The sequence below is a fragment of the Fusarium venenatum genome, assembly GCF_020744135.1.
Source record: "Fusarium venenatum strain MPI-CAGE-CH-0201 chromosome Unknown EDB82scaffold_3, whole genome shotgun sequence".
Lineage (NCBI taxonomy): Eukaryota > Fungi > Ascomycota > Sordariomycetes > Hypocreales > Nectriaceae > Fusarium > Fusarium venenatum.
The window spans coordinates 2081260-2102609 of record NW_027072131.1 but is presented as its reverse complement, the minus strand read 5'-3'; the positions used below and the strand labels follow the sequence as shown (position 1 = coordinate 2102609).

Sequence of the window (21350 nt, the reverse complement as noted above, 5' to 3'; positions counted from 1 at the left end):
TTTGTTGCCCGGCGCAATAGGCGAACGGCCGGCTTTTTAATCGGAGAAAGGAAAAATTGAAAACTGGCCCAGCTCCTGGCAACTATGACAGATATACGTATATGCTATGTAACCTTTCTGGGACTAGGATGTGCTGGATTAGGCTTTGACGGCCGTTGAGGGCATTCGCAGCGAGGATAAGGGTATGGATATCCTTGCGGGCTACCATCACTACCACAGCAACAGCAATCATCAATCGATGCAGCCTCATGTTAAGAAAGTCGAATGCCAAATTCAAAGAGCGGCACGCGCGGAACATGTGCTATGTGGAACTCGGGGGTTACGTTGTACTGATGTCTCTGTACGCATACCCGTTTATATCATAACTGTTATAAGTGGTGTCATGCTAAGAGACACACTTATGCGAGCCGAACATCATTTCACAGGAAAACTGCATTGCCATGGACACAGGCCAGGCCGTACAATCAGTCGTTATAATATGTTTGCTTTTGCTAAGAGATGTCAGTACCACATAACTGGACAAATGGGCCTCTGTTTCAGCACAAGGATAGTCAAGGGGGTTCGTCGAGTTTAGGTTAGTCGTGGCCCTATACGGGAGCAACTCTCATGGCGCCATGGGAAGACTAGAATAGACTATTCCTCCTTCAGCTCATCGCCTAGCTTTCGTTGACCCCTGACGTAGGGAATCGTTACCCTGTCTGGCCTCCGTTTAACGTTAGGCTGGCGGGCGGTTGAATCCAACGGTGGCCTCTGCTCTCGCTTAAAGAGAACGACAAGGGATGTGAGTTGCATTCCAGAGTGGGCAACGATAGAGAGATTGAGATTGGGATGGGGTCAGAGAATGCTCTTTAACCAAGACTGGTTGAAGCTTAGGCCACTATGAGAATGGAGCTCATGCGGCCCGTAACCATAGATACATATGTACTCTCGCTGGCGTAGCTTTGACCATTTATCATCTGGATGAAAATTAATTAATCGTTCATGCTCGAAAAAGGGGGCTGTTGGTTATTGAATGTCCTGTGCCCCAAACTTGGAGTCACACAAAGACCTACGGTTTGTCTATTCTGTAACACGACAAGAAGTGTCATAAACGACAGCGTCAGAGCCCGAGCCTTTGATTCTCTGCAGGGGGAAATTCGTTTGCAGATCGAAAGTCCCACCTCATGCCGAGTCAACTGCAGAAATGTGCTTTGTTCTGCAGGTCAGACATTGAAGTATCATGAGTTGTGCATGTCCGCAAACGTTGGGAAAACGTCTTGGAAGCAAAGACTGATGGTATATGGGGGGAGGGCTTTTGGTGTTTCAACGTCTTAATTGCTCATCATATAAACAAAGTTTCGCTACTGTACTGTAACCGTCCGTTTGTGAGGCCGGATATTGATAAGTAGCGACTATACCATGGTCAACTGTAGCCAAGACTCCTTTCAGCTACGTAACTCTCGTCGCATCCGATCCTTGAAGGTTATTGATGTGACGGTCCCCTGTTTGGTTTTGGTCTGGTCTGGTTTAGTTTGTTGGTGATTTGTTGGATCAGAAAAGACAGAGAGAGAAGAGGAGAAAAAAAAGGGACCCGTTCGGTTCGTGTATGAGCCCTTGTCGATGTCCTCATCTCCTCCTCTCGCTTTTCGGTAACTTCCTACAGTACCTCTTCTAGCGACGAACTGTTATTCAAAGTTGAGGGGTCCTTCTCCATCTGACTGATATTATTTTTTACTTTCATCATCTCTCCTTATTCTCATATCTCTCAATCAATCTCCTTCTTGCTCGCTACTGGGACGCCTTGTTCTGCTTTGTTTTGTCTGGATTCGTTCCCGTCTTTATCCTCTTTAGTTATTGGGTAGGTTGGGCATTGCCGTCCCCTCCTCCTTCACACTTTACACTCACCGACTTCGCCTTCTTCCTCTACGACTCATTCTTTCTCAATTCTCTCCATTTTATTATATCACCATCATATCGCATCATCCCTAATAAACTGCAACAACTGCGATCAAGCTCTTTCTGCTTCATCATCCTCCACGGCCTTTCTTTGCTTGTCGTCCGTTTCCGAGGCATGCGGACGCTTTGACATTCAAACAACCAACCAACCACCATAAATCAAGGCATCTTGAGTCAAGGCATTCATTCGCTTGTCTTAAATCCATTGTTATATGAGACGGCCACTACCGCATGCATCCACAGTAATAGCTAATAGCTAATACCTCACCTTGTTATCAACCCGGAGGTTTCCTCCACGCCAAGTTCCACTGCGACGACCTGCGAGACTTTTTCTTCGCAATCTATTGACGTCGTATTTACCTGCAGGCACTTGCTGGGATGCTCTAATGCTCCCACAGCTGGGACCATGACGGTACAAGGCGGTTTCACCAGTGTGGCCGAGCAGCCATGTCCTGACAGTCAGCATCAGATTCAGCCAGCCCTCGATTCGTCCTCTTCCAGGGGTCCTTCAGCTGCTGCTACTACTACCACCACCACCACTTCCACTACTCAGCAGTCTGATGCTTCCTCATCTTCGACGACTGCCATCGCCCACGCAGATTCGCACAGGCAGAGTCACAATCCTTCAAAATTGCCTGCTTTCCGTTTTTCAGACCGAAGCAAAAGTCTTGGAAGCGTGCCCCTAGTTAATAAGGGCGAACCCTTGTCATTTAGCAGCAACCGGTACAAGCGAAACAAAAACCAGAATCTCGATTCGGGAAATAAGAACAAGGACGCCCCAAACATTGATTATATCAACTACAAACCCGCGGCTTCGACGATACCAACCACAATTCCAACATCAGCCCCCACGATATCTTCCGACAGTGCATCAGCAGCGTTGCCTCTGCAATCGTCAATCGAAGATTCCACTGTCTCACCCAATCCAGACCCTGTCTCACCGGCCCCCGGCGTAGTAGCATCGGAACCAGCAGTCCCAGGCCCTTCTCTGACCTCCCCGAAAGACGCTGTTAGTGGGCCAGCCACAGCGTCCAACCCTGACCCAGTATCAGCAGCAGCAGCAGCAGCAGCAGCACCACCACTCGCAGCGACGACCTATTCTGACACTTCTCCCCCGACAACGCATCACCGCGACGAAAAACACGCCGTCTCTGCATTGACATCTGCGCCCACAGACCCATCCACAAACACAACGCCGCCCACTTTGATCTCCAGAAAATCCTCTACACAACCTACTGAACCTAACGCGCCCGAAGAAGCCACTGCACCGCTGCCGTCGCAAATTCATTCTAGATCAACTTCGCTTCAGCCATCGTCATCGTCATCGGTGGTCCATCTTTCGGCTGGGATTAAGCGTCCCGCATCTTTCTCTGACGCACATACACCTGACGCGATCTCCCCGCATCACGTTTTCTCAGCGTCAAAGACTCGCACTCGGCGTCCCTTGGTATCGCGCAGATCAACTGCTGGTGCCTCTTCCACTGGCCCGCCGCTTTCCTTAAACTCGGAGCGCCTCCAAGCCATCGAAGCCATAGAAGCAGCCAAGGACGGCCAATTCACTTTCCGCTCCACAGTCGAGAGCTCGCCAATTGAATCGCCTTCTGGCCAACGCGAATTAATTTTGCCCAAGACGTTGTCCAGAACGAATTCAGATGAGAGACGAGCGTCTGCATCGCAGCGCCCTCCCGTCTCTTATCGACCACCCCTCTCCACCAACAGCAGTACTGATTCATCGCCCTCGACCGCTGTCCGTGTCCCTCCGATTCGATCTTTCCGATCTTCAGGCTCTCGGAAGAGCGTTACCCTCGATATGAACTCAAGACCGCGTTTCCACGACTCTGGCGACGAGGACGACGATACCAACCATGACCGGACCTTGCGCGCCCTAGAAGGTCGAAGCGACGACGAAGCTCTTCGCTCAGCCCCTATCCCAAGCCGTCGCGGCGCTTTCGATAACGAAGATACTGGCGACGTCTTCCTGAAAATTGCTAGGGAGGAGACTTCGCAGCGACAAACGGACGAACAGCCCTCCGACGATAACCGAAGTGTAGTAGTAAGTCTTTTTTCTTCTTTCATTCCACTTCACGATGTGCTACTTGATTATCCTTGTATTGCATATGCGCCATGAGGCTTTTCGAGGACCGGCATGAACTCAATTTGCGCCTTTGCTGTTTTTTTTTTGGAAACACATCCGAAACGCCATCTATATTCAAGGGTAACGCTAACTGGAATAGTCCCGCGCAACCCGATTCACACATAGACGACCATTATCCTCGGTAGTCCCTATACATTCACCAAATTCACCTCCTCGAGTTCGACGTCGACTTTCTGATCAACGAGAAACCTCGCGCTCACGTTCAAGAGGTTACGAAGACGACAGGGCGACTGAAGTTTCTCGCATGTCTTCCACATACCGCACAACACCACGAGATAAGGCAGCATCGGCGCACCCTGGGGAGGACCTGGGACGCTCACGAGCTTCCACATCAACTATGCGCCCTTCGCCCGTGACGCCAAGATCGATTGTCTTTCAAGAACCCAGCTCCGAAAACTCGAATTACTCCCGCCGCCGATCCTCCATTACTGACAACTCAACTGGACAAGGACGGAGTTCTACCTACAAATCCATACACCATGGCCACAACAAGACATACAATTCATCCCCGCTGGTTCGATCCTTCGATTTTCAGGTGCCGTCAAATATCGACACCGGAAACGGTGCTGAAGGAACTGAATCTACTTTGTCAAACACTGCACCTTCCACGGTATGGGATGAACTAGACGACCTCAAATCGAGAATACATCGACTAGAACTGACTGGTAAGCTGCCATCGACTTCTGGCGCCGCAGTATCGAGATTATCGGACGACCGACCGCCGACAGCGACCACGACGGCAACTACCATGTCCTCCTCTCCCAAACGAGTCGAGAATGGCAACCGCCAAACCACTGATGCTGTTAGCACCACATCCTCCCACCACCATCGAGAGTCGCACAACATTCTTCAATCCGCCCTTGCTAAGTCCAAGGTTCTCCTTGATACCGATATTTACCAGGCGCTCGAGTCTGCTGCCAACGATGCCGTATCTTTGGCTTCTATGATGGGAACCGCTGGTCAGCCCGGGCCAATTTCCAGCTCCGCCAGTACTATTGGCTCGAATGCGACTGTCACTGATCGCCAATTAAGGCGAAAAGCCGAGAGTGTATGCCGTAGCTTAACAGAGCTTTGTCTCGCGTTGGGCGAGGAAGCCACTCAAACACGGATGCCACGACAGTCAATCGAAGTACCACCTCCTGTCCAGAACGAAGCGCCAATCACACCAACCGTCAACAAGACTTTCTCTGGGTTCTCTCAACGCAGACAGAGCATTGGAAGACCTGAGAAGAACGTTCCCAAGGAAGGTGTTACTAGCCCCAGAACCATGTCCAAGTTTGAGGAGAGGAGACTCAGCATCCTTAACGGGAGCTCCCTTCCCACGTCTCGTGCGTCAACCTCGATACCGTCGACTCCAATCGAGCCTATATCTAGTCGAAGGTCTTCTCTTCTGGTTTCTAGATCTCGTCGAGCTGGCACCGAAGAGCCGGATGACGGTAGAACATCATCGCTTCTCCTAAGAACTAGACGTGCAGGCACGGAAGAGCCTGATGAAGGCCGAAGAACCTCTTTGTTTGTCCGTAACCGTAGAAACACGGTCGGTGAAGATAGTGAAGACGAATCAAAATTCCGAGGACCTTCTCGCATCCGTACTGATCTCAACACGATCCGAGTTGTACCGCAAGAGCAAACGCCACAGCCAGCAGAGAATACATCAGCCATCCCACGACGGCGGTACGTTTCCTCGACTATCGGGACCTCCCGCCTGGCAACACCTTCCGTCAACACAGCAACCCCTCCACGGAGATATATGGAGAGGTCTACGCAACAAGACCAAGGTACAACCGCGGCCGATAGGTTTGCCGAAGAGCGTGCACAACGTTACACGTCTCTAGGGCAGACGACCATGGTCAACAGAACTGGCAGCATGATTAGAAGACCTAACCGGGAGAGTATTGCGTCAGGCAATCCTTCTACAGCTGCGGGCAGCTACAGGTGATGGTTATAAAATTATTTCATTGATTCACGACTGTACAACCACATATTTATGTTTCGAGCGCAGGCCGTCATTATTGTCCTATTTTTGTTCGGACGGGAATCACTTCATTATTTTACTTCCCCTTTGTTTCGCACTTGACCCGGCTTGACGACCCGAGAGCGTCAGTAGCGATGACCTCAATCATCCTTCTCGCTCGATGTACATATTCCGTCTCTTGACGAACACGTTGTGCGGTATGCAGTATCATGGTGTTTGGAGGATTATGTTTTTGTTTTTGAAAATGGCGTACGAGGAGTGGCTGGCAACGCGGGAAGCGAGAGCCTATGCTGCATAGCCTTATGGCAGTAGGCGGGCTTTAAGGGAAAGCAAAGGCATTAGGATAAGCATATGGATACTGAGTTAGTTTAATGTACAAGTTGACCCGGTCGTTTTATAACGATTTTTGATGGTTAACTATGTTGCATATTTGCATTTCTGTGTGCGCTATCTTGGGATTGTTGGATGTGATATGACCAATGTTGAAGACTATTGTTTAAAAATCTGCGATATATACAAGTAACTCCCCTTTGGATGTATGTTTTTCATCCTCGTTTTGGTTTGTATAATATCACTATGACTGTTCGGCGAGAGAGGGGGTTGTGAATCTTAAAGAAAGAGAGGCTGAGTCAGGCCGAATAATAGGCAGGTTGTCAGTTACCTCTAAGTTGGGCCCCACTGGCAGGCTCTCGCAAGAATTCCTAGTTAACCTGAGTGATGGCCAGATTGAGATCCTTCATCTTTGCATCAAAGTTGAAATCCCCATTCCGTCATTTTATATTTGCAGCATACAGAGCATCGGCTGTCGCTACCAAAGCTAGTTCGCCCACATCTCAACCATTTCATCACAAGGGTTTTGCACGACGCATACACAACACAATGGCTGATGATGCAGCAAGAGAAGATGCGCTTCTTGATGTGGAGGACAAGGTGCAAGACAAACATTCAAAGCCAAGAGGCGGCAAGGGACGCGGAAAAGGCGGAGGGGGCGGTGGTCAGGGTCGAGAGGTGCAGGTGTCAAAGGCCTTGTCCAGGCTCTTGAGACACCAAGCGGCTAACGCTGGGATTCAACTCGACGACGAGGGTTTTGCGCGCCTAGATGCTGTGGTAAGTGAACGGTTCCTGAAAAGGGTGTTCGAGAGAGCTGCATCGTTCTTTTACGGACATGGGATTTACGCTGACCTGTTCGTCTAGCTTGCATGGAACCCATTGCGATCTCTCAAGGTCACACTTGATGACATTCAAACGGCAGTCTCTACAGATGGCAAGCAGCGCTTCACTTTAAAGCCAAACCCAGCTACAAACCCATCCTTGGACACAAAGTCCACTTCTCCAGTCGACTACCTGATCCGTGCCAACCAGGGCCATTCAATCAAGCTTGAGTCAGCCAATCTTCTTACACCCATCACTGTCGAGGCTGGCAACGTGCCTAACCGTGTTCTTCACGGATCGTTTTTCTACTTCTGGTCAGCCATCGTGGAAACGGGTGGTCTGAAGCCCATGAACCGCAACCACGTGCATTGCTCAGCAGGTACACCCGAGGAAGGCATCGTGAGCGGTATGCGCAGGGATGCCGAGTTGATCATCGAGATTGACATGGAAGAGAGTTTGAAGGATGGCATCCAGTGGTGGTTGAGTGATAACGGGGTCTTGTTGACCGAGGGTGATGAGACGGGCATCCTGAGCACCAAGTACTTCAAGTTGGTTACAGGACGCAATATTGATGTTGGTGTGCTTTGGCAGGATGGGCAGTGGGTGTCTGATCTGCCTAGTGGCATAAAGATAAGTCCTCCCTTCGGCAAGCGAGGAGGAAGGGGAGGTAAATGAAGCGATTCTTAGAGCAAGACTGTGAATAGCAAGGCTGCAAGTTGCAATGTAAAACAGCATGGAATTGTCAAGACTATCTTGGTACGAAAGACTGCCCCTGAGAACCCTCTAGTCGTACCCATTCCTCCAGACTCCCGATCATAATGCATCCTATGTATGCCCTAACCAGGTGCGAGGAAACGGCAACAGAAACAAGAAAGAAAGAAAGAAAGAAAGAAAGAAAGAAAGAAAGAAAGAAAGAAAGAAAGAAAGAAAGAAAGAAAGAAAGAAAGAAAGAAAGAAAGCTCATTTTGAACCGGAACCAATGATCTTCAGGAACAGCTTATACCTGATGCGCTTCTCATTCTGCAGCCACTCGAGAGTCCTCTTCACAACCATCTCTTCCGTTTGCTGGCGACCCGCGATTCCAGTCACCACGCCCATTTCAGGTGGAATTTTGCCATCATTCTTGAAAATAGGGCGCCCATTCCAAATGTCGTCTCCCTCTTCGGCTCGCTGGATGAGATACTCTGGGCTGCCAAAGTCCATCTCCTCACCAAGTTTAGTAACCTGTTCACGCATAGTAGATCCTTGGGCTCCAGCAGGCTGGCCTGGTGGCGGGACACCCTTTGCACTCGACTGTGAAGAATCGGCCGTGAGCGCACCACCTTCGGAGTTATTGTCCTCCTCGGCCTTGATCTTGGTATGCACAGGAAATTCGTTTGTAACTGAAGCTGGTCGTTTTTCGCCACGGGGTGATGATGGTCCATGGCCTTGGAGCCAGTTCAGGGCTTGCATGGCGGCAAAATTCTTGGCCTTCTGCGCCTTTCCGAACGTTGGAATAGCTTCTCCAGCGCTGTAACCATAGCCTTCTTGGGGGAACTGCTGGCCTTTGGACGGTAGAGTGCAGAGGACGCGAGATCGTGGGATATTTGTGCCTGAGATACACTGGTTGAAGGTTTCTGTAGTGAATTGAGGACTTTCGATCTTGTTTCTCTGGCAGTGTTCTGTGGGAACAACAGTCAGTTGATTGGTATCTCAAACATGTTTAGGAATATTTACCGTAGAGCTTGCCCACGTAGGTATCGTTGACTTCAATATCCTTGACAAAGTCGACAAGCATCGAGACTGCGGCTAGCTGCTGCTTGCTAAGCTGAGCAGGTTTACCGGTGCTCTTCTCCTCCGCCTTTTTGTTTTTAGCAAACTCGATAAGTTGATCCCAAGGGATCCCTTGCGCAGTGTTTGCCATGGTTTCGTGTGTAAGATTCAGGAAGCGGAGTTGTCTCAGTGTTGTAGATGAAAGTAGATAACGCGGAATAAAACGAAAAAGGCTGAATGAAGAGGAGAAAAGGCGGCCCCGATTGAACGGATGAAAAATGGGAAGTGAAGTTGTGATCCCTGTGTGCAATTTATAGCTGCGTATCATGAATCACAGTCGAGGCCTCACGCGGATATAGCTATTGACAGAGAATCTCTTTGAGGTAAGTAATCGCAACGGCGAATTACAACAATTCGATAATAAGGCAACCAACCAGGCAGGCTCCACTCGAGGAGCAAGTTGAACTGGCCGGCCTTGGTCAATGTTTCCTATTTATAGAGAAAAAAGAACAATGCTATCAATTAAAAGGGCTACAAGTGTATTGCAGCTTGATAAGTTGGCTGTGATGGTGGCTGTGAGGGGTCTGCATTTAATGGCCAGCGTTGGTGGAGCTAGGCCGATTGACAGGCACAAAGAGAGTAGCACATGGGCATCGCAATCTCTTACGACTCTATTGATGCTTTATAGCTATCTCTATATGAATTATCTGCCCAAAAGCTACTGTAACCGATGAAGACTTGAGACATCTAAAATCTGTCCATAATAAAAAATGCTATAGATAGTTTGGATATCTCACATGATCAGGCTTAGGAGTGACGGTACGAAACCAGGCTGAGAACGTGACAACGCTATATGTGTTGGTTATAGACAGGCGCAACATATGGTCGACTCACCGGTCTCACAGGGTATCTATCAACAACTGTGAATGCAATATGTAAAAACTCCTTCCATGCCCCCTGCAATCGGCTCGGCTTCCCTTTCTGCCTCCTGTACCCCAGAAGTAATTAATCCTCTTCAAAGAAACCGCCATCATCACTATCGTCATCGTCGTTCTTGACAACAGGCTGGGCGCCTTGACGCTCTGCAAGCCGACGCTCTCTGCGGTTCTTGGGAGCAGCCCCTGGTTTGCCCTTGGTGTAGGACGTGGGCTTGGTTTCGGGCTTGGGCTGCGCCTTAGGAGCAGACATGGCCTTGTCATTGCCTGTTGCCGCCTTGGACTTGTTCTGGCTGTGTTTTGGTTGGCTTCCTTCTGAAACTTCGGGCCGCCTTTCTCTAATGGTTCGTAGCGCGTGAGGGCCACCTTTCATTGCTTGCTCAATTTCCGACCACATCGGCGGCCTCTCTGTATGCAACAGACCTCTGTGCTTGAGAGGTGCGTAGTCAAGCTTGTCGTCGTCTTTACCCTCCTCCTCTTTCTCCGATTTGGCACTGGTGTAGAGGCTGATGTAGGGTTCGGCGTGAGGAAAGTGCTGAGTGTATGCCTCGTCCACTTCGGCAACATGCAAATCACGCTTCAATCCTTCAAGCTCGTCTGTTTCTGTCGATTCGGTCTCATCAATCTTTTTGCGCAACTGCTTTGCTAATCTCGATGCCTTCTTTCGCTCTATTTACGCAGTTAGTCTTCTTGTTCGCTTGTGACACACAACTGAAGAATTTCGTACCAAAAAATCGAACCATGTGGTATTTCGAGATCATGGCGCTTCGTAGCCTTTGGAAGCTCTTGTCTGAGACCGTAGACTTGAGCGCGCCCAGCTCTCGTTCAAGATCGTTGCGGACATTGGCGGGTAGTTCTTGGTTTCGGTTGAGGAGTCGCTCAATTGTGCGCGTTCGCTTCTTGGCCCATGTTGAAGTCCCTTCGTTTGGTCGATGCTTCGACTTGCTTTGCTTGCGCTTCTTGGCGTCATGGAATGATCCTGAATCACGAGGTTCTGGCGAGCCAACCTCGGAATGCTCTCTCTTTTGTGCCATGACAAAGCAATCAGATATCTGTATTGATTTTGTGGTGGAGTGATGTTTGCACAACTGAACGAAGGAGAAAAGAAAGCGTAGTTAAGGGAAAAAAGGCTGAATGTATCTACGAGACGACTTAGAAAATGGTCAACTTTTTTTTTACTGGCAAGGGCTTCGATACAGGTAACGGTACCTTATCTTATCATGTACATACAGGTTAGGACTAGCTTCAAATATCTTGTGTGGGGAAGGAGGTCTGGGTCTGTTCCTGGAAGATCGATCCATCTAAGTTTAACACCTGCCATCCAATACCAAACAATATTTACTTTACTTTACAATCCAACGGCCCTTTTCTTTTATTATCCATAACACCAGATCACAGTAATCTGTTCTAAATAAAGCTGGCATATATCTATTGACTGTCACCCGCTGTTAAGCTATTTCAAAATCAAGTCACAGAACTATGCTGATTTAATAGCTCTTGTCTCAACTCTCCGCCCATGCCAGAGCTTGAATCGCATCAAATGTTTGTTTATCCAGGAGAGCTTATACTGTTCTATAATTGAAGAGTTGGATACTATTTACAGTTTCTTGCATTAACTGCGCGTCCTTGAGCTAACCCTGTGGCGCCATGGATCGCCCTGAGCCGGGACTCGTCAAGTGGTCATCCAACCCTTCTTATGACAACTTCATTCATATCAACCTTCAGCATCGTGTAGTCCAAGTCTACGAGCCAACTGGCCACGCAAGAACAGGCCGCTTCGATTACCAAAAACTCTCTCGACATGATGATTTCCCTCCTCTCACAACTTACGACTGGTCACCAACGAATCCTGGCCTTCTCGCTGTTGGAACTGGAAGTGGCATTGTGAACTTGCTCAAGATTGACGATGGTTCTAATGCGTACGTTGAGCTGGGCCTCAAGATGTCCCGAACCTGCCAAGCTGTCGCCTTTAACACTACAGGACTACTGGCTGTCGGTCTTGATAGAGTCCGAATGGACCAATGTCTGCACATCTGGGATGTTAGTCGACTGTCTTCAATAGACAAAAACACGAAAGGATTCCCTTCAGACGCAAGCAATATTGCAGACCCGAAGACCCGTCTAGAACCTAGCGTCTCTGTGTCGAGTATCAAATTCTTCGAGGACAGCCCTCAAACTCTTGTTGTCGGCATCAAGGCACAAGGCCTCCGGATACACGATCTTCGCGGTAAGCCCTAGGAATGAAACGGTGATTCTGTTCAAACTGACCCGATATTTCTGGCTAGATCCTGGAAGCATTGTGACTTTCCAGACTAAATGTAACAACAACCTCACAATCGACTACGCCGATCAAAACTACTTTGCTTCATCTGCCCTTGACCATCCTGGTGTAATGATATGGGATAGGCGGGCTACATCACGGCCCGTGGCATCTCCCACATACATGCAAGCCATCGAAGAAGACGAGCTTCCGTGGGGTGGGGCATTGCGTCTTGATCAAGTGATAGAGACCGATTCTGACCCTTTCTTGGCAGAAGGAAAGTATTCTCTTGTCCGCTCTCTTCGCTACTGCCGTGATCACCGCGGATTACTTGCTGTGCTATCCCGTACTGGTCAACTCAAGGTTTTGAACACCAATAAAGAAGTCCCGTCTGCCGGTTCCAGCAACCCAGAACTTCTCCAAGTTCAAAAGTCATACGAGATGGACGTCTCATATGTTGAAACGTCGAGAAAGAATGACCGTATTGTTGCCTTTGACTGGGTGACATTGAGCTCCCCGGTACTACGTCCCCGATTACTTGTCTTGCGGGCCAACGGGAACTTTGAGATTCTGGAACAGCCATCACAGACCTCGGACCATGTCTACAAGCTTGTGCCATGGAAATCGCCACACCGTGGACTTGAAGGTAAATTAAACCGGCTTTCCACAAACTTCAGTTCTAACAATATCCAGAGGGGGACCCGTATCATAGTATAATGCAATTCGAGCCTTCACAGGCCTCGGATATTCTAGGTCCACTACTAATCGAAGAAGCGCTATCAGATGTGCCTTTTTTCGGGTCGGATAGAGCTAGTATCCGGGCCGACACAGGAGCTGCACTAAAGGCAAATAGTATGTCTTCGGTTGTTATAGAAGACATTGGGGCAACGTCGAGACCACTTCCTGAAGCCTTCCACAAAGCATCTACCGTGGCTCCCAAAATTAGAGCACTACGTGCCTTTGTCAGAGACGAGTTTCAGGCGCCCAAGGGAATCAAGCCACGTGCCGGTGACACAAAGATCGTGCAAAGCGAGACGAGCGAACTGTCTCTGGCTTCAGACAGTTTGGGCTCATGTAGAGAAATGCACGATGCCTTATTGGCTTCGCTCGCTGAGGCGGAAGGTTTGCCAAGAGAAGCACAGAGTGTGCTTGACCACGCAATGCTGTTACGTGCCAAAGAGAAATATCTCTTTGACGCGGTAGCAAATAGAGATATTGTGGCAGATGACCCTTGGGTTAAATACATCTGGGATTGGGTTGCAAGTAAGTACAATCAGTAGCTCGGAACGACACTGCCCTCGCAATATGCTTACACATCTTCAGGTGCTGAAGACTTTGCCGATGATGGAGGAATGGTACTCTCAAATATTGATATGAGCTACCTAGGAGTTCATTCAATATGGACTAACAACCTTGGTAAGTGCTGTTCTTTTTCGTTTCAAGAGCAACAGTTGACACCACGATAGGCCGTGACCCTTCCACTCGTCTACCCCCTGGCACAGCACCTCCTGATCGTTCAACGTGGGAGCGCAGCATTGCGAATTTCTGCAAGAAGAAGCATCTTCCTAAATTTGATGCATTAGTGACCAAGTGGCCTGCCCATCGCCAACTCTGTCTCGATGTATGCGGTTGGGGCGATTCAGAAAAACATGATCCCAAGGGCCGTAACCGCAATGCAGATCCCGAGTATCCGACCACCATCCACACTATGGCTGCTGCTCGAGCGTTATTCGCGGGTGATCGCAAGGAAGCGATTCAGATCCTCAAAAAAGCTAGCACTGCGCATCCAGAACTACTCTTCGTATCCTTAGCACTGCAGCTCATGGGCGATGATAACAACACGCCTGCAAAGGAAAAGCTTGACTTTGATGAAGCGGTCGCCTCAAAGACTGATCCCTATTTGCGAGCCATCTCATCACTCATTGCTACGGGTGATTGGACGGCGGTAGCCAGCCAGCTTTCTCTCCCCTTGTTGGATAGGGTGTGTATCGCGATACGCAACTTTGATGATGATCATCTTACTCAGTGGCTCAACGAGCAAGTTGATCTGGCAATAGCAGACGGTGACATAGAGGGCGTTGTCCTCACGGGTATCACAGAGCCCATGGTTGACATATTTGCTCGTTACATCCAAAAGTTCCACGATGTTCAAACAGCAACACTGGTCCTTTCGATCTGCGCGCCTCGATACATCGATGACATTCGCTGCCGAGCCTGGCGCAATGCATACCGTTCCCATCTACAGCGTCATAAACTCTTCTTCCAACGTACGAAGTTTGACGTAGAGTCTACTAAACGCTCCAAGCGCGACGGAATCCCCAAACTCAAACCGCCTTCGCGCCAGATAGCCCTCCGCTGCGTCTTCTGTGACGCTGAGACGTCACTAGCAAATAGCGCCAGCCATCCACCACATCTTGGGGGTGGTTCCGCTGCACAAGCATCATCAGCTCTCGAGTCTCGTAACCCGCTTCTCGCGACGAGCATCAACGCAGGTGTGAGTTGCCCAAATTGTGGTCGACACCTACCACGATGTGTAGTCTGCCTTGAGATTGTCGGTGTGCCACGCTCTGACAAGCCGGAGGAGAAGAGTGAAGCCAAAATGGCCGGTCAGTTCCCAACATTCTGCCTCCGCTGTGAACATGTTTTACATCTTGATCATGCTCGGCAGTGGTTTGCCAGACACGTTGAGTGTCCGGTTCCAGAGTGCCGATGCCGTTGCAATTTCAGAGCAAATCCTGAGCTAAGTTACCGTTGAGGATGTGAGCAGGAACATAATGATTGGGCACTGCTAGGATCTACTCCCAGTGTGAAGATTCGCCTGGCGTTTTGTTTTGAGACACTCGAGAAGGCACATATATATACATTTTGAATATTGATAATCACGTCTATCTTCAATTGCTTCTGGATATGAGGATGCTTTATAACCTGCATTCTTCGCTCTATCGCAATCTCGCCAAAATCAACAACCCAAATCAACTCCCGCCAATGCGCCTAATCCATCCATATCCTTCACGCTCTTTGAGAATACGGTCTTTGTATCCTTCGTTCCAGAGTAATTCGTAAAATGGTGTTCATCCTAGCCTTTCCGGCTTTGCACATCGTGTTTCGAGCAGGTATCGTGCGTTCTCCTCTATCTCCATTGTGGTTGCTCCACGCCAATCATATCTAACGCATATAAGACACAAAAGAAAAAAGTAATGAGGTCTCGTGAGTCCAAAAGGGGGTATTGTGATCACGAAGTGAATCTTCAGATAGCATGTCAGAGTGTCTTGCTCATCGACACCTCTTCATGCTTATTATGTTTGAAAACGTGTCAAGTTGCGAACTCATTCGTCATCCGTAGCCTGACACCAAGGGTGCTCTAGCACCTGGTTAATATCGTAGCGTTTGGCAACATCTCGATCTAGCATGCAGCGGATGAGGTCGATGCTCTCTTCGCTAAGGACATAGGGTATTCGCAGGTCACGATCCATGATTTCGTCGATGCTGTAGAAAGGGTTCTCCTTGTAGATGATAGTGTAGAGGAGGATACCCAAAGCCCAGACATCTTGCTCCATGCCCCGATAAGGCTTGCCAGCGAGAACTTCAGGGGCGGCATAATCTATTTGAAAGTTAGCATATTGTTCAGCATCCCAATCGAGCATCACAACCATACCGATTGTCCCAACGAAAACATCAAAAGGACCGCTCTTGATATATGCCGCACTTCCGAAATCAATAAGCTTGATGTTACCCTCTCCATCGAGAATCACGTTCTCGTCCTTGATATCGCGATGCACCACCTTTGCTTTAGTGTGTAGGTGATGGATAGCATTTGCGACTTGGACGAAGATGCTGCGACACTCGGCCTCATCCATATTTGTTCTGAGTTCGATGTAATCGAACAGATCCATGCCAGGCAGTCCGTGGGGAACCATCTCGATGTAGTAGTTCACGTCATCTTCAAAGAAACCCTGCATTTCAACGATGTTGGGGTGCCGTAACTCGGGCCTGCGAAGATACTCAAGAACATGAACTTCCAGAGGCACAGTACCCAACTTTCTGTCCCTGGTCCAAGTGTCCACGAGAATACGGCGCTTGGTGACGTACTTGAGCACGATCTTCTTGTTCGACTCCTTATGCCGAGCCAGTTTCACTTGGCCATACGCACCTTGGCCCATTTCTTCAAGTATCGTGTAGTCGTTGATGGTTTTCTTATGTGGGGGCTCAACAACCTTTGGAACTGGTGGTGCCTCTTCAGGCTTGGGCTTTGCTTGTTGTCCTGTGATCTTAGCAGCGGCATGAATGGCAGCATCTTTCAGATGCTTAGAGAGCGAGCTCGCAGCATTCAACACATTCTTTCGGGGCGTCTCATCATCTGAGGGAATCTCCAAAGGCGTATGGGCCGGAGTCTGGCCTGGCGATGGTTGGTGGAGGGGTGTGAGGGCACCAGACCGAGTAGGAGTTTCGATGGCAAGATGAGGCTGGGTGCCATGAAGATGGCGTGAGTATGTAACCCACAAAGCATACACTATTTCTGAATGGGTCACTTCGAATGTTGCTTCATCACTCCCAATGGCGTTGTCTTCGTCACTGCCTTCAGCGACAGTCTCGTTCACCACAAGGGTCTTCTTTTCACTCTTGACTACGCGCATCTGAACGTCAACCTTCAGATCGGACCCGTCACGATGCTTCGCGCTTAATCCCGCCGGGTGGAGGAAAGCTGACGCAGCATCAGGTCTGTTTTCTTTCAGAGCAAGGAACGCCGATGCCTTTCTGAAACGGTGCTCAGGGACTACCATACCATCGAGGAGCTGGATACCGTCCTCTTCTATCAACGATTCGAGAATTTTGTCGAATTCTGGGATCAGGGCATTGATCGACATTCCATCCGCCCTTTCGAATCCGAAAAGTGCACCGCAAAAGGCAGAGTTCGAGCTTCGAACTTTGAGAGATTCGGGCTCCACCACAATGATTCCAGCCATATGAGGAAACGTCGACACTCGAAGCTCGAGCTTGCCTCGGGTTTGCTCGATAGTACAGGGAATGTTGACGTGAGGCGAGTGAGGACATGTAAAATATCTTCGCCTCGTGGCTTGAGCAAAATCAATCTCCCCAGTGTTAGGGTCTATACCTTGCCGAGGTATCCGTGGAATCAGTCTCGCTATGTCAAAGCCAGAGGAAATGGACTCGAATCCCCAAATAGGAGCAGTGGATCCCGATACTTTTTGGACAATTCCCTCTTCATCCAATGTGATATAAGCAACATCTTCGTGAATTTCTTCCAGGACCCAGATCAGGCCGACCTTTTTTTCCTTCACCCAGAGACTCGCAGAGCCAGTTGCACCGTTGCGCTTTTGAATTGGAACAACGTCACCGCACAGCAATACTCCTCTGGATGAATTAGTTTGGTTATGGCCGTGGCCGCCACCTCCGACTTTTGGGGGGTTGGGGTCGCCACTGTGAACCGTTTGTGCACGTCTTTGCGTGTAACTGCGTGGCTGGGTTCTTGAGTTGGGCTTACTTAGGAGCTGGGCTGTTATCCCAGATCTACCATTAAGCAATGCCGAAGCTGCTGAAGCGGCAGGCGTAACTTGGCCAGAAGGTGCCTGGCCCTCGCTGTACTCATCCGGCTGGTTCAAAAGCTTTCGCTCCAACCATGATCTTCTCTCCTCCTGGACGACCTCCAAGATGCCCATCTTGCGTACCTCTGCCTTGGTCACACCAAACACTAAGCAGGCGAGATCGTTGGCTGCGATGATGGTCCATGGAGGTTTAACTTCTGTTGTAAAAATTGCCTGCGCAGCGGGTACCCAGCGATTCGTGTGACCATGCACAGAAGGGCCTAACTGAGTGGGGAAATTGGCTGTCGTGGCACTGGGAAGTTGCGTCAAAGACGCAGCGCTCAGCGGTTCTTGATAGATGGTCTGACCTGTCAAGAATGGCTGGGAGACTGTGTCTATCAACTTGTCTTGAGCTGAAACCGCTGTGATATCCGTCATGGTTCGTTTCAAGGTCAGCTTCGGTCGGGCGGGCACCGACTTGCGGCTCGCACTTTCGCTCTCATTTGTTGATGTCGGTGGTTGATCCGATTCCCGACCAGTTTCATGGGCTACCGGTTCAAGATTGTTAGATCTTCTTGTCGTTTCAACCCTCGACCTCCGAGGAGGTGGCGACGTCTGGTGAGGGCTTGTTAAATCTGTACTCGATGTTCGGGGATTAAAGTTTTTGTCAAAGACGTTTTCCTGGGAAACCTCGGCAGGGCCGGTCAAAGGTGCTGGTGTATAAGACTCGTCGGGGTTTGGCAAGTTTCCAGCCCTGATGAGTTGTGCCTGGGCTAGCAGGTCAAGCATATTCTGAGTCTCTACATCACCGCTTACCCTTGCCTGAGCACTTGCAAGAGCAGCCTGCGAGGAGCTCATGGGAAGTCCCATGTGGTCTTTCATGAACTCGATAGATCGCTTGAGAACATTTTGTCTGTTGTGTAGGAAATCTTCTGACTGATTGGCGAATGAGAAAGAATGAAGAGATTCGGACGGAAAGCGGGAGAGGTCGTCAGCGAAACTTGGAGTTGCAGGGCCGCCTGTAAGTGATAAGCTGCCTACGCTGGCGGCCATGGCACTCATTGAGGTGGACCGAGTAAGTGCGGCAACAGATGGGCTTCGTGAAGACGCTCGAGATCCTGGTAGTGTTGGGTTTCTCGATGGCGGGCGTTGTTGTCTAATTCGTCGAAGCCCAGAGAGGCCTAGGCCATGCTCGTGATCGGTCAAGATGGGAGACCTATAAATGATATGTTGGTCAGCATTTGCCAACAGAGGTTGGGCGCCACTTCGGCGTTGAGTGACGCATGATCCCACTCGACATACCTGGCGATAGCTTCAAGGTCAGCGGCTGCTGCCGCTGCTGCGGATGCATCCAGAGACATTCGTGCTCTGCTTCTATCCTGGGTCGATGAGTTTCGAGCGGCTGCCAAATTCCCCGTGCTACGATTCTTTGGCAGAGAAAGCGCCATTGGAAACTTCTCGCGTCCGCGTTGATCTTCTCCCGTGTGGTTTTCGGCTCCTGTCATTGAACATTGTGGTTAGCTAACGACAAAGAGAAGCCGAGAGAAGTGCCAGGACGCAAGGAAGTAATACCATGATCATTGTTTCCACCATGCATCTGTATCATAGTTGGAGTCGGCCAAGGGAAGGCCGAAACCACGGGTTATGTCGTAAGGGCGAGGCCTGCTCTGAGGATGGCGGGGTCGAGCAGGAAATCTCGGTTGGCTCGATTGCCCAGAGTTCGATTAAAATTGAGACCAGCCGTCGCCGCGAAAGGAAGTCGTGTATCGTATGCTTATCCAAAAAAGAGTAGGTTTTTAGCCAAGTTGTGGATGCAGAAACGTCGTGTTATCGATATTCGAGGGTTGAGAGTCGAAGGGTGACGGTTGAGATTGTCAAGGATGGGGGCGTATTTGCAGGGCTGTGTCTTGGCTTGTGACCTGACAAAGGAAACAGTCGCTATGAGTCGTGTGGGAGGAGAGATATCAAGGGAAGTGGATGTGAGAGGAAGATTTAAGCTTCTTAAAGCGGAGGTTTTATATAATATACAAAAAAAAACAAAAAACAAAATGTTTGATATATTTGCAACCTTGATAAGAGAGACAAACATTAATTCGTGAACTTGGATTGTCAAGGTTCATCGAGTATGAGCGAATGTTGAACGCGCCCAAATGATGGATGGGGATTTGGGTCGTTATCATAGGCTGCTCTCAAGACTTGTGAACTTATTAGATAACCTGATTGGTTCAATTTGAATCGTAGCCACTAGCTATAGTGCTTTCCCAGCCCTGGACGGCCCCCAAATGCAGGAGGGTTACAAGACCAATCGCACCTATGGGGTTTCGGTAACACGTTAAGCCCATGGAACCGTTGTAAGCCAGTTTGCACCCATCATTGAAATTGAACCTGGTCTAGCAAGGCAAATGACGCAGTGGTTTTTCTGCTTCCGCACAACCCGATGTCAAGTGAGATCTTGTTAACTCAGCTCCAGATTGTGTTTTTTTTTTGTGTTGCAGTTGAAAGGTATCCAGACAAGTCAAGTGTGACCCGTAATATCAATAAAGTCTTGTCTTTCAAAGGTGATTACTACTCTTACTTGCGACAATTAATTTCCTGGAAACAGACCGAACTGAACACTGCATATAACTCAATGTTCCTTTCCAAATCATAGAGAGCCGTTATAGACAATTCAAGATTAGCGAAAAGCCCAAGGAGAAAAGAGTTCACCGTGAAAACCAAACACATGCATAACAATCCCTAAGAATAGCCCTAGCCCAACCAAACATGAAGCATGTGAATCAAAGAAGCTGCCCGTTCCTTAGAATCAAGACCTTTGCCCCTTGTTGCCCGTGGTAACTCAAAACTTAGATTCCATGTAATCAAAAACTTAAAATCTCATGTGTATAGCATATCTGACGCAGGTCTTGGTATATAACAAGCGTTATACCTCAAAACCTGGGAAATCCACAATTCGATTGTTGGTGGAGAAATCATTGTCATGAAGAAGAAAATGCTTCTATATCTTTCCGCCCACGTGCAGTAATTCTTGGAGGAAACGGCTCAATAATATGTGGATATTTCCTACCAATAACTGTGTCGTTGGATACAGAATATGTATACATACAAACTAACCTAGATTGCCAAGGAGCCTCAAGGTTTTTACGATTGGGAAAGGTGATTAGATAAGGGAGAAAGCGACAGCAAAATGTTTGGTACGATTTCAAACTTTCTGTCCGGATTTCCGGGTTGTCTTCGTTCACGAGAATGTAGAAACATATATGGTGGTCATAAGCTCATTAAGTCACTGATAACATAAATGAGCAGTGTGGACGGGCCGGGATGAGGCAATTCTAGAAATCGAACTTGGATTAATGGGCAGTCCTTTTCTTGAGTATTGACCGCTGGTATAAGCCTGACCATTATCCATATCTACAAACCCAAACGTGACCGAGTCAGACGACTATCCCAATAGGTCAGACCTCCTGTCATGTCTCAACGAAACATGTTCCAATGGAATAAGTGACCACGCGACTCGAGTGTGGTCGAATGAGGCTTTAACTTTCTACTGGATGCACAATTTCTAAAAGACAGCAAGTAACAATGTGATGATCGCCCTCGTACTTAATCTGCACTTAATCTATCAGACGGCAGATGATCAAAAGGG

At 49.0% G+C, this 21350-nt stretch overlaps 7 protein-coding genes across 7 annotated transcripts; 3 read left to right on the top strand and 4 right to left on the bottom strand.

Annotated features, from left to right (window-relative positions):
- Positions 1-2216: 2216 nt before the first annotated feature.
- On the top strand, positions 2217-6481 carry EDB82DRAFT_221282 (uncharacterized protein). The gene is made up of 3 exons (XM_025726913.2): positions 2217-3988; positions 4170-6031; positions 6093-6481. The coding sequence occupies exons 1-2, from the start codon at positions 2342-2344 to the stop codon at positions 6027-6029; spliced, it is 3507 nt and encodes a 1168-aa protein (XP_025581432.1). The 5' UTR covers positions 2217-2341; the 3' UTR covers positions 6030-6031; positions 6093-6481.
- On the top strand, positions 6451-8017 carry EDB82DRAFT_221275 (KptA family-domain-containing protein). The gene is made up of 3 exons (XM_025726912.2): positions 6451-6717; positions 6791-7172; positions 7260-8017. Exons 2-3 carry the CDS (start codon positions 6945-6947, stop codon positions 7890-7892), a joined length of 861 nt encoding a protein of 286 aa, XP_025581431.1. The 5' UTR covers positions 6451-6717; positions 6791-6944; the 3' UTR covers positions 7893-8017.
- A 135-nt stretch (positions 8018-8152) lies between these two features.
- On the bottom strand, positions 8153-9545 carry EDB82DRAFT_504624 (uncharacterized protein). The gene is made up of 2 exons (XM_025726910.2): positions 8934-9545; positions 8153-8878 (listed from the first exon to the last, which is right to left on the bottom strand). The coding sequence occupies exons 1-2, from the start codon at positions 9295-9297 to the stop codon at positions 8178-8180; spliced, it is 1065 nt and encodes a 354-aa protein (XP_025581430.2). The 5' UTR covers positions 9298-9545; the 3' UTR covers positions 8153-8177.
- A 14-nt stretch (positions 9546-9559) lies between these two features.
- EDB82DRAFT_504622 (uncharacterized protein) lies at positions 9560-11202 on the bottom strand. The gene is made up of 2 exons (XM_025726909.2): positions 10632-11202; positions 9560-10573 (listed from the first exon to the last, which is right to left on the bottom strand). Exons 1-2 carry the CDS (start codon positions 10936-10938, stop codon positions 9975-9977), a joined length of 906 nt encoding a protein of 301 aa, XP_025581429.2. The 5' UTR covers positions 10939-11202; the 3' UTR covers positions 9560-9974.
- A 16-nt stretch (positions 11203-11218) lies between these two features.
- EDB82DRAFT_538200 (uncharacterized protein) lies at positions 11219-15042 on the top strand. Its single transcript, XM_025726908.2, has 5 exons — positions 11219-12131; positions 12190-12810; positions 12858-13427; positions 13488-13580; positions 13631-15042. The coding sequence occupies exons 1-5, from the start codon at positions 11552-11554 to the stop codon at positions 14917-14919; spliced, it is 3153 nt and encodes a 1050-aa protein (XP_025581428.1). The 5' UTR covers positions 11219-11551; the 3' UTR covers positions 14920-15042.
- Positions 15043-19757, bottom strand: EDB82DRAFT_447793 (uncharacterized protein). Its single transcript, XM_025726907.2, has 4 exons — positions 19280-19757; positions 19010-19205; positions 15820-18923; positions 15043-15765 (listed from the first exon to the last, which is right to left on the bottom strand). Exons 1-4 carry the CDS (start codon positions 19311-19313, stop codon positions 15491-15493), a joined length of 3609 nt encoding a protein of 1202 aa, XP_025581427.1. The 5' UTR covers positions 19314-19757; the 3' UTR covers positions 15043-15490.
- On the bottom strand, positions 19348-19960 carry EDB82DRAFT_221151 (uncharacterized protein). The gene has a single exon (XM_065607246.1). It carries the CDS (start codon positions 19794-19796, stop codon positions 19482-19484), a length of 315 nt encoding a protein of 104 aa, XP_065463854.1. The 5' UTR covers positions 19797-19960; the 3' UTR covers positions 19348-19481.
- Between the last annotated feature and the right edge of the window lie 1390 nt (positions 19961-21350).

Bases quoted from the DNA above. Each gene is read 5' to 3' on its own strand.
- EDB82DRAFT_221275 (XM_025726912.2), top strand. From the start codon at position 6,945: ATGGCTGATGATGCAGCAAGAGAAGATGCGCTTCTTGATGTGGAGGAC. The intron at 7,173-7,259 runs GTAAGTGAACGG...CTGTTCGTCTAG, and splicing joins TTGCGCGCCTAGATGCTGTG to CTTGCATGGAACCCATTGCG.
- EDB82DRAFT_504624 (XM_025726910.2), bottom strand. From the start codon at position 9,297: ATGATACGCAGCTATAAATTGCACACAGGGATCACAACTTCACTTCCC. The intron at 8,879-8,933 runs GTAAATATTCCT...TTGTTCCCACAG, and splicing joins CTACGTGGGCAAGCTCTACG to AACACTGCCAGAGAAACAAG.
- EDB82DRAFT_538200 (XM_025726908.2), top strand. From the start codon at position 11,552: ATGGATCGCCCTGAGCCGGGACTCGTCAAGTGGTCATCCAACCCTTCT. The intron at 12,132-12,189 runs GTAAGCCCTAGG...ATTTCTGGCTAG, and splicing joins CCGGATACACGATCTTCGCG to ATCCTGGAAGCATTGTGACT. The intron at 13,581-13,630 runs GTAAGTGCTGTT...ACACCACGATAG, and splicing joins AATATGGACTAACAACCTTG to GCCGTGACCCTTCCACTCGT.
- EDB82DRAFT_221282 (XM_025726913.2), top strand. From the start codon at position 2,342: ATGACGGTACAAGGCGGTTTCACCAGTGTGGCCGAGCAGCCATGTCCT. The intron at 3,989-4,169 runs GTAAGTCTTTTT...TAACTGGAATAG, and splicing joins ACGATAACCGAAGTGTAGTA to TCCCGCGCAACCCGATTCAC.
- EDB82DRAFT_221151 (XM_065607246.1), bottom strand. From the start codon at position 19,796: ATGTTTGTCTCTCTTATCAAGGTTGCAAATATATCAAACATTTTGTTT.
- EDB82DRAFT_504622 (XM_025726909.2), bottom strand. From the start codon at position 10,938: ATGGCACAAAAGAGAGAGCATTCCGAGGTTGGCTCGCCAGAACCTCGT. The intron at 10,574-10,631 runs GTACGAAATTCT...CTGCGTAAATAG, and splicing joins CCACATGGTTCGATTTTTTG to AGCGAAAGAAGGCATCGAGA.
- EDB82DRAFT_447793 (XM_025726907.2), bottom strand. From the start codon at position 19,313: ATGATACAGATGCATGGTGGAAACAATGATCATG. The intron at 19,206-19,279 runs GTATTACTTCCT...GTTCAATGACAG, and splicing joins TGGTGGAAACAATGATCATG to GAGCCGAAAACCACACGGGA. The intron at 18,924-19,009 runs GTATGTCGAGTG...TATCATTTATAG, and splicing joins GACCTTGAAGCTATCGCCAG to GTCTCCCATCTTGACCGATC.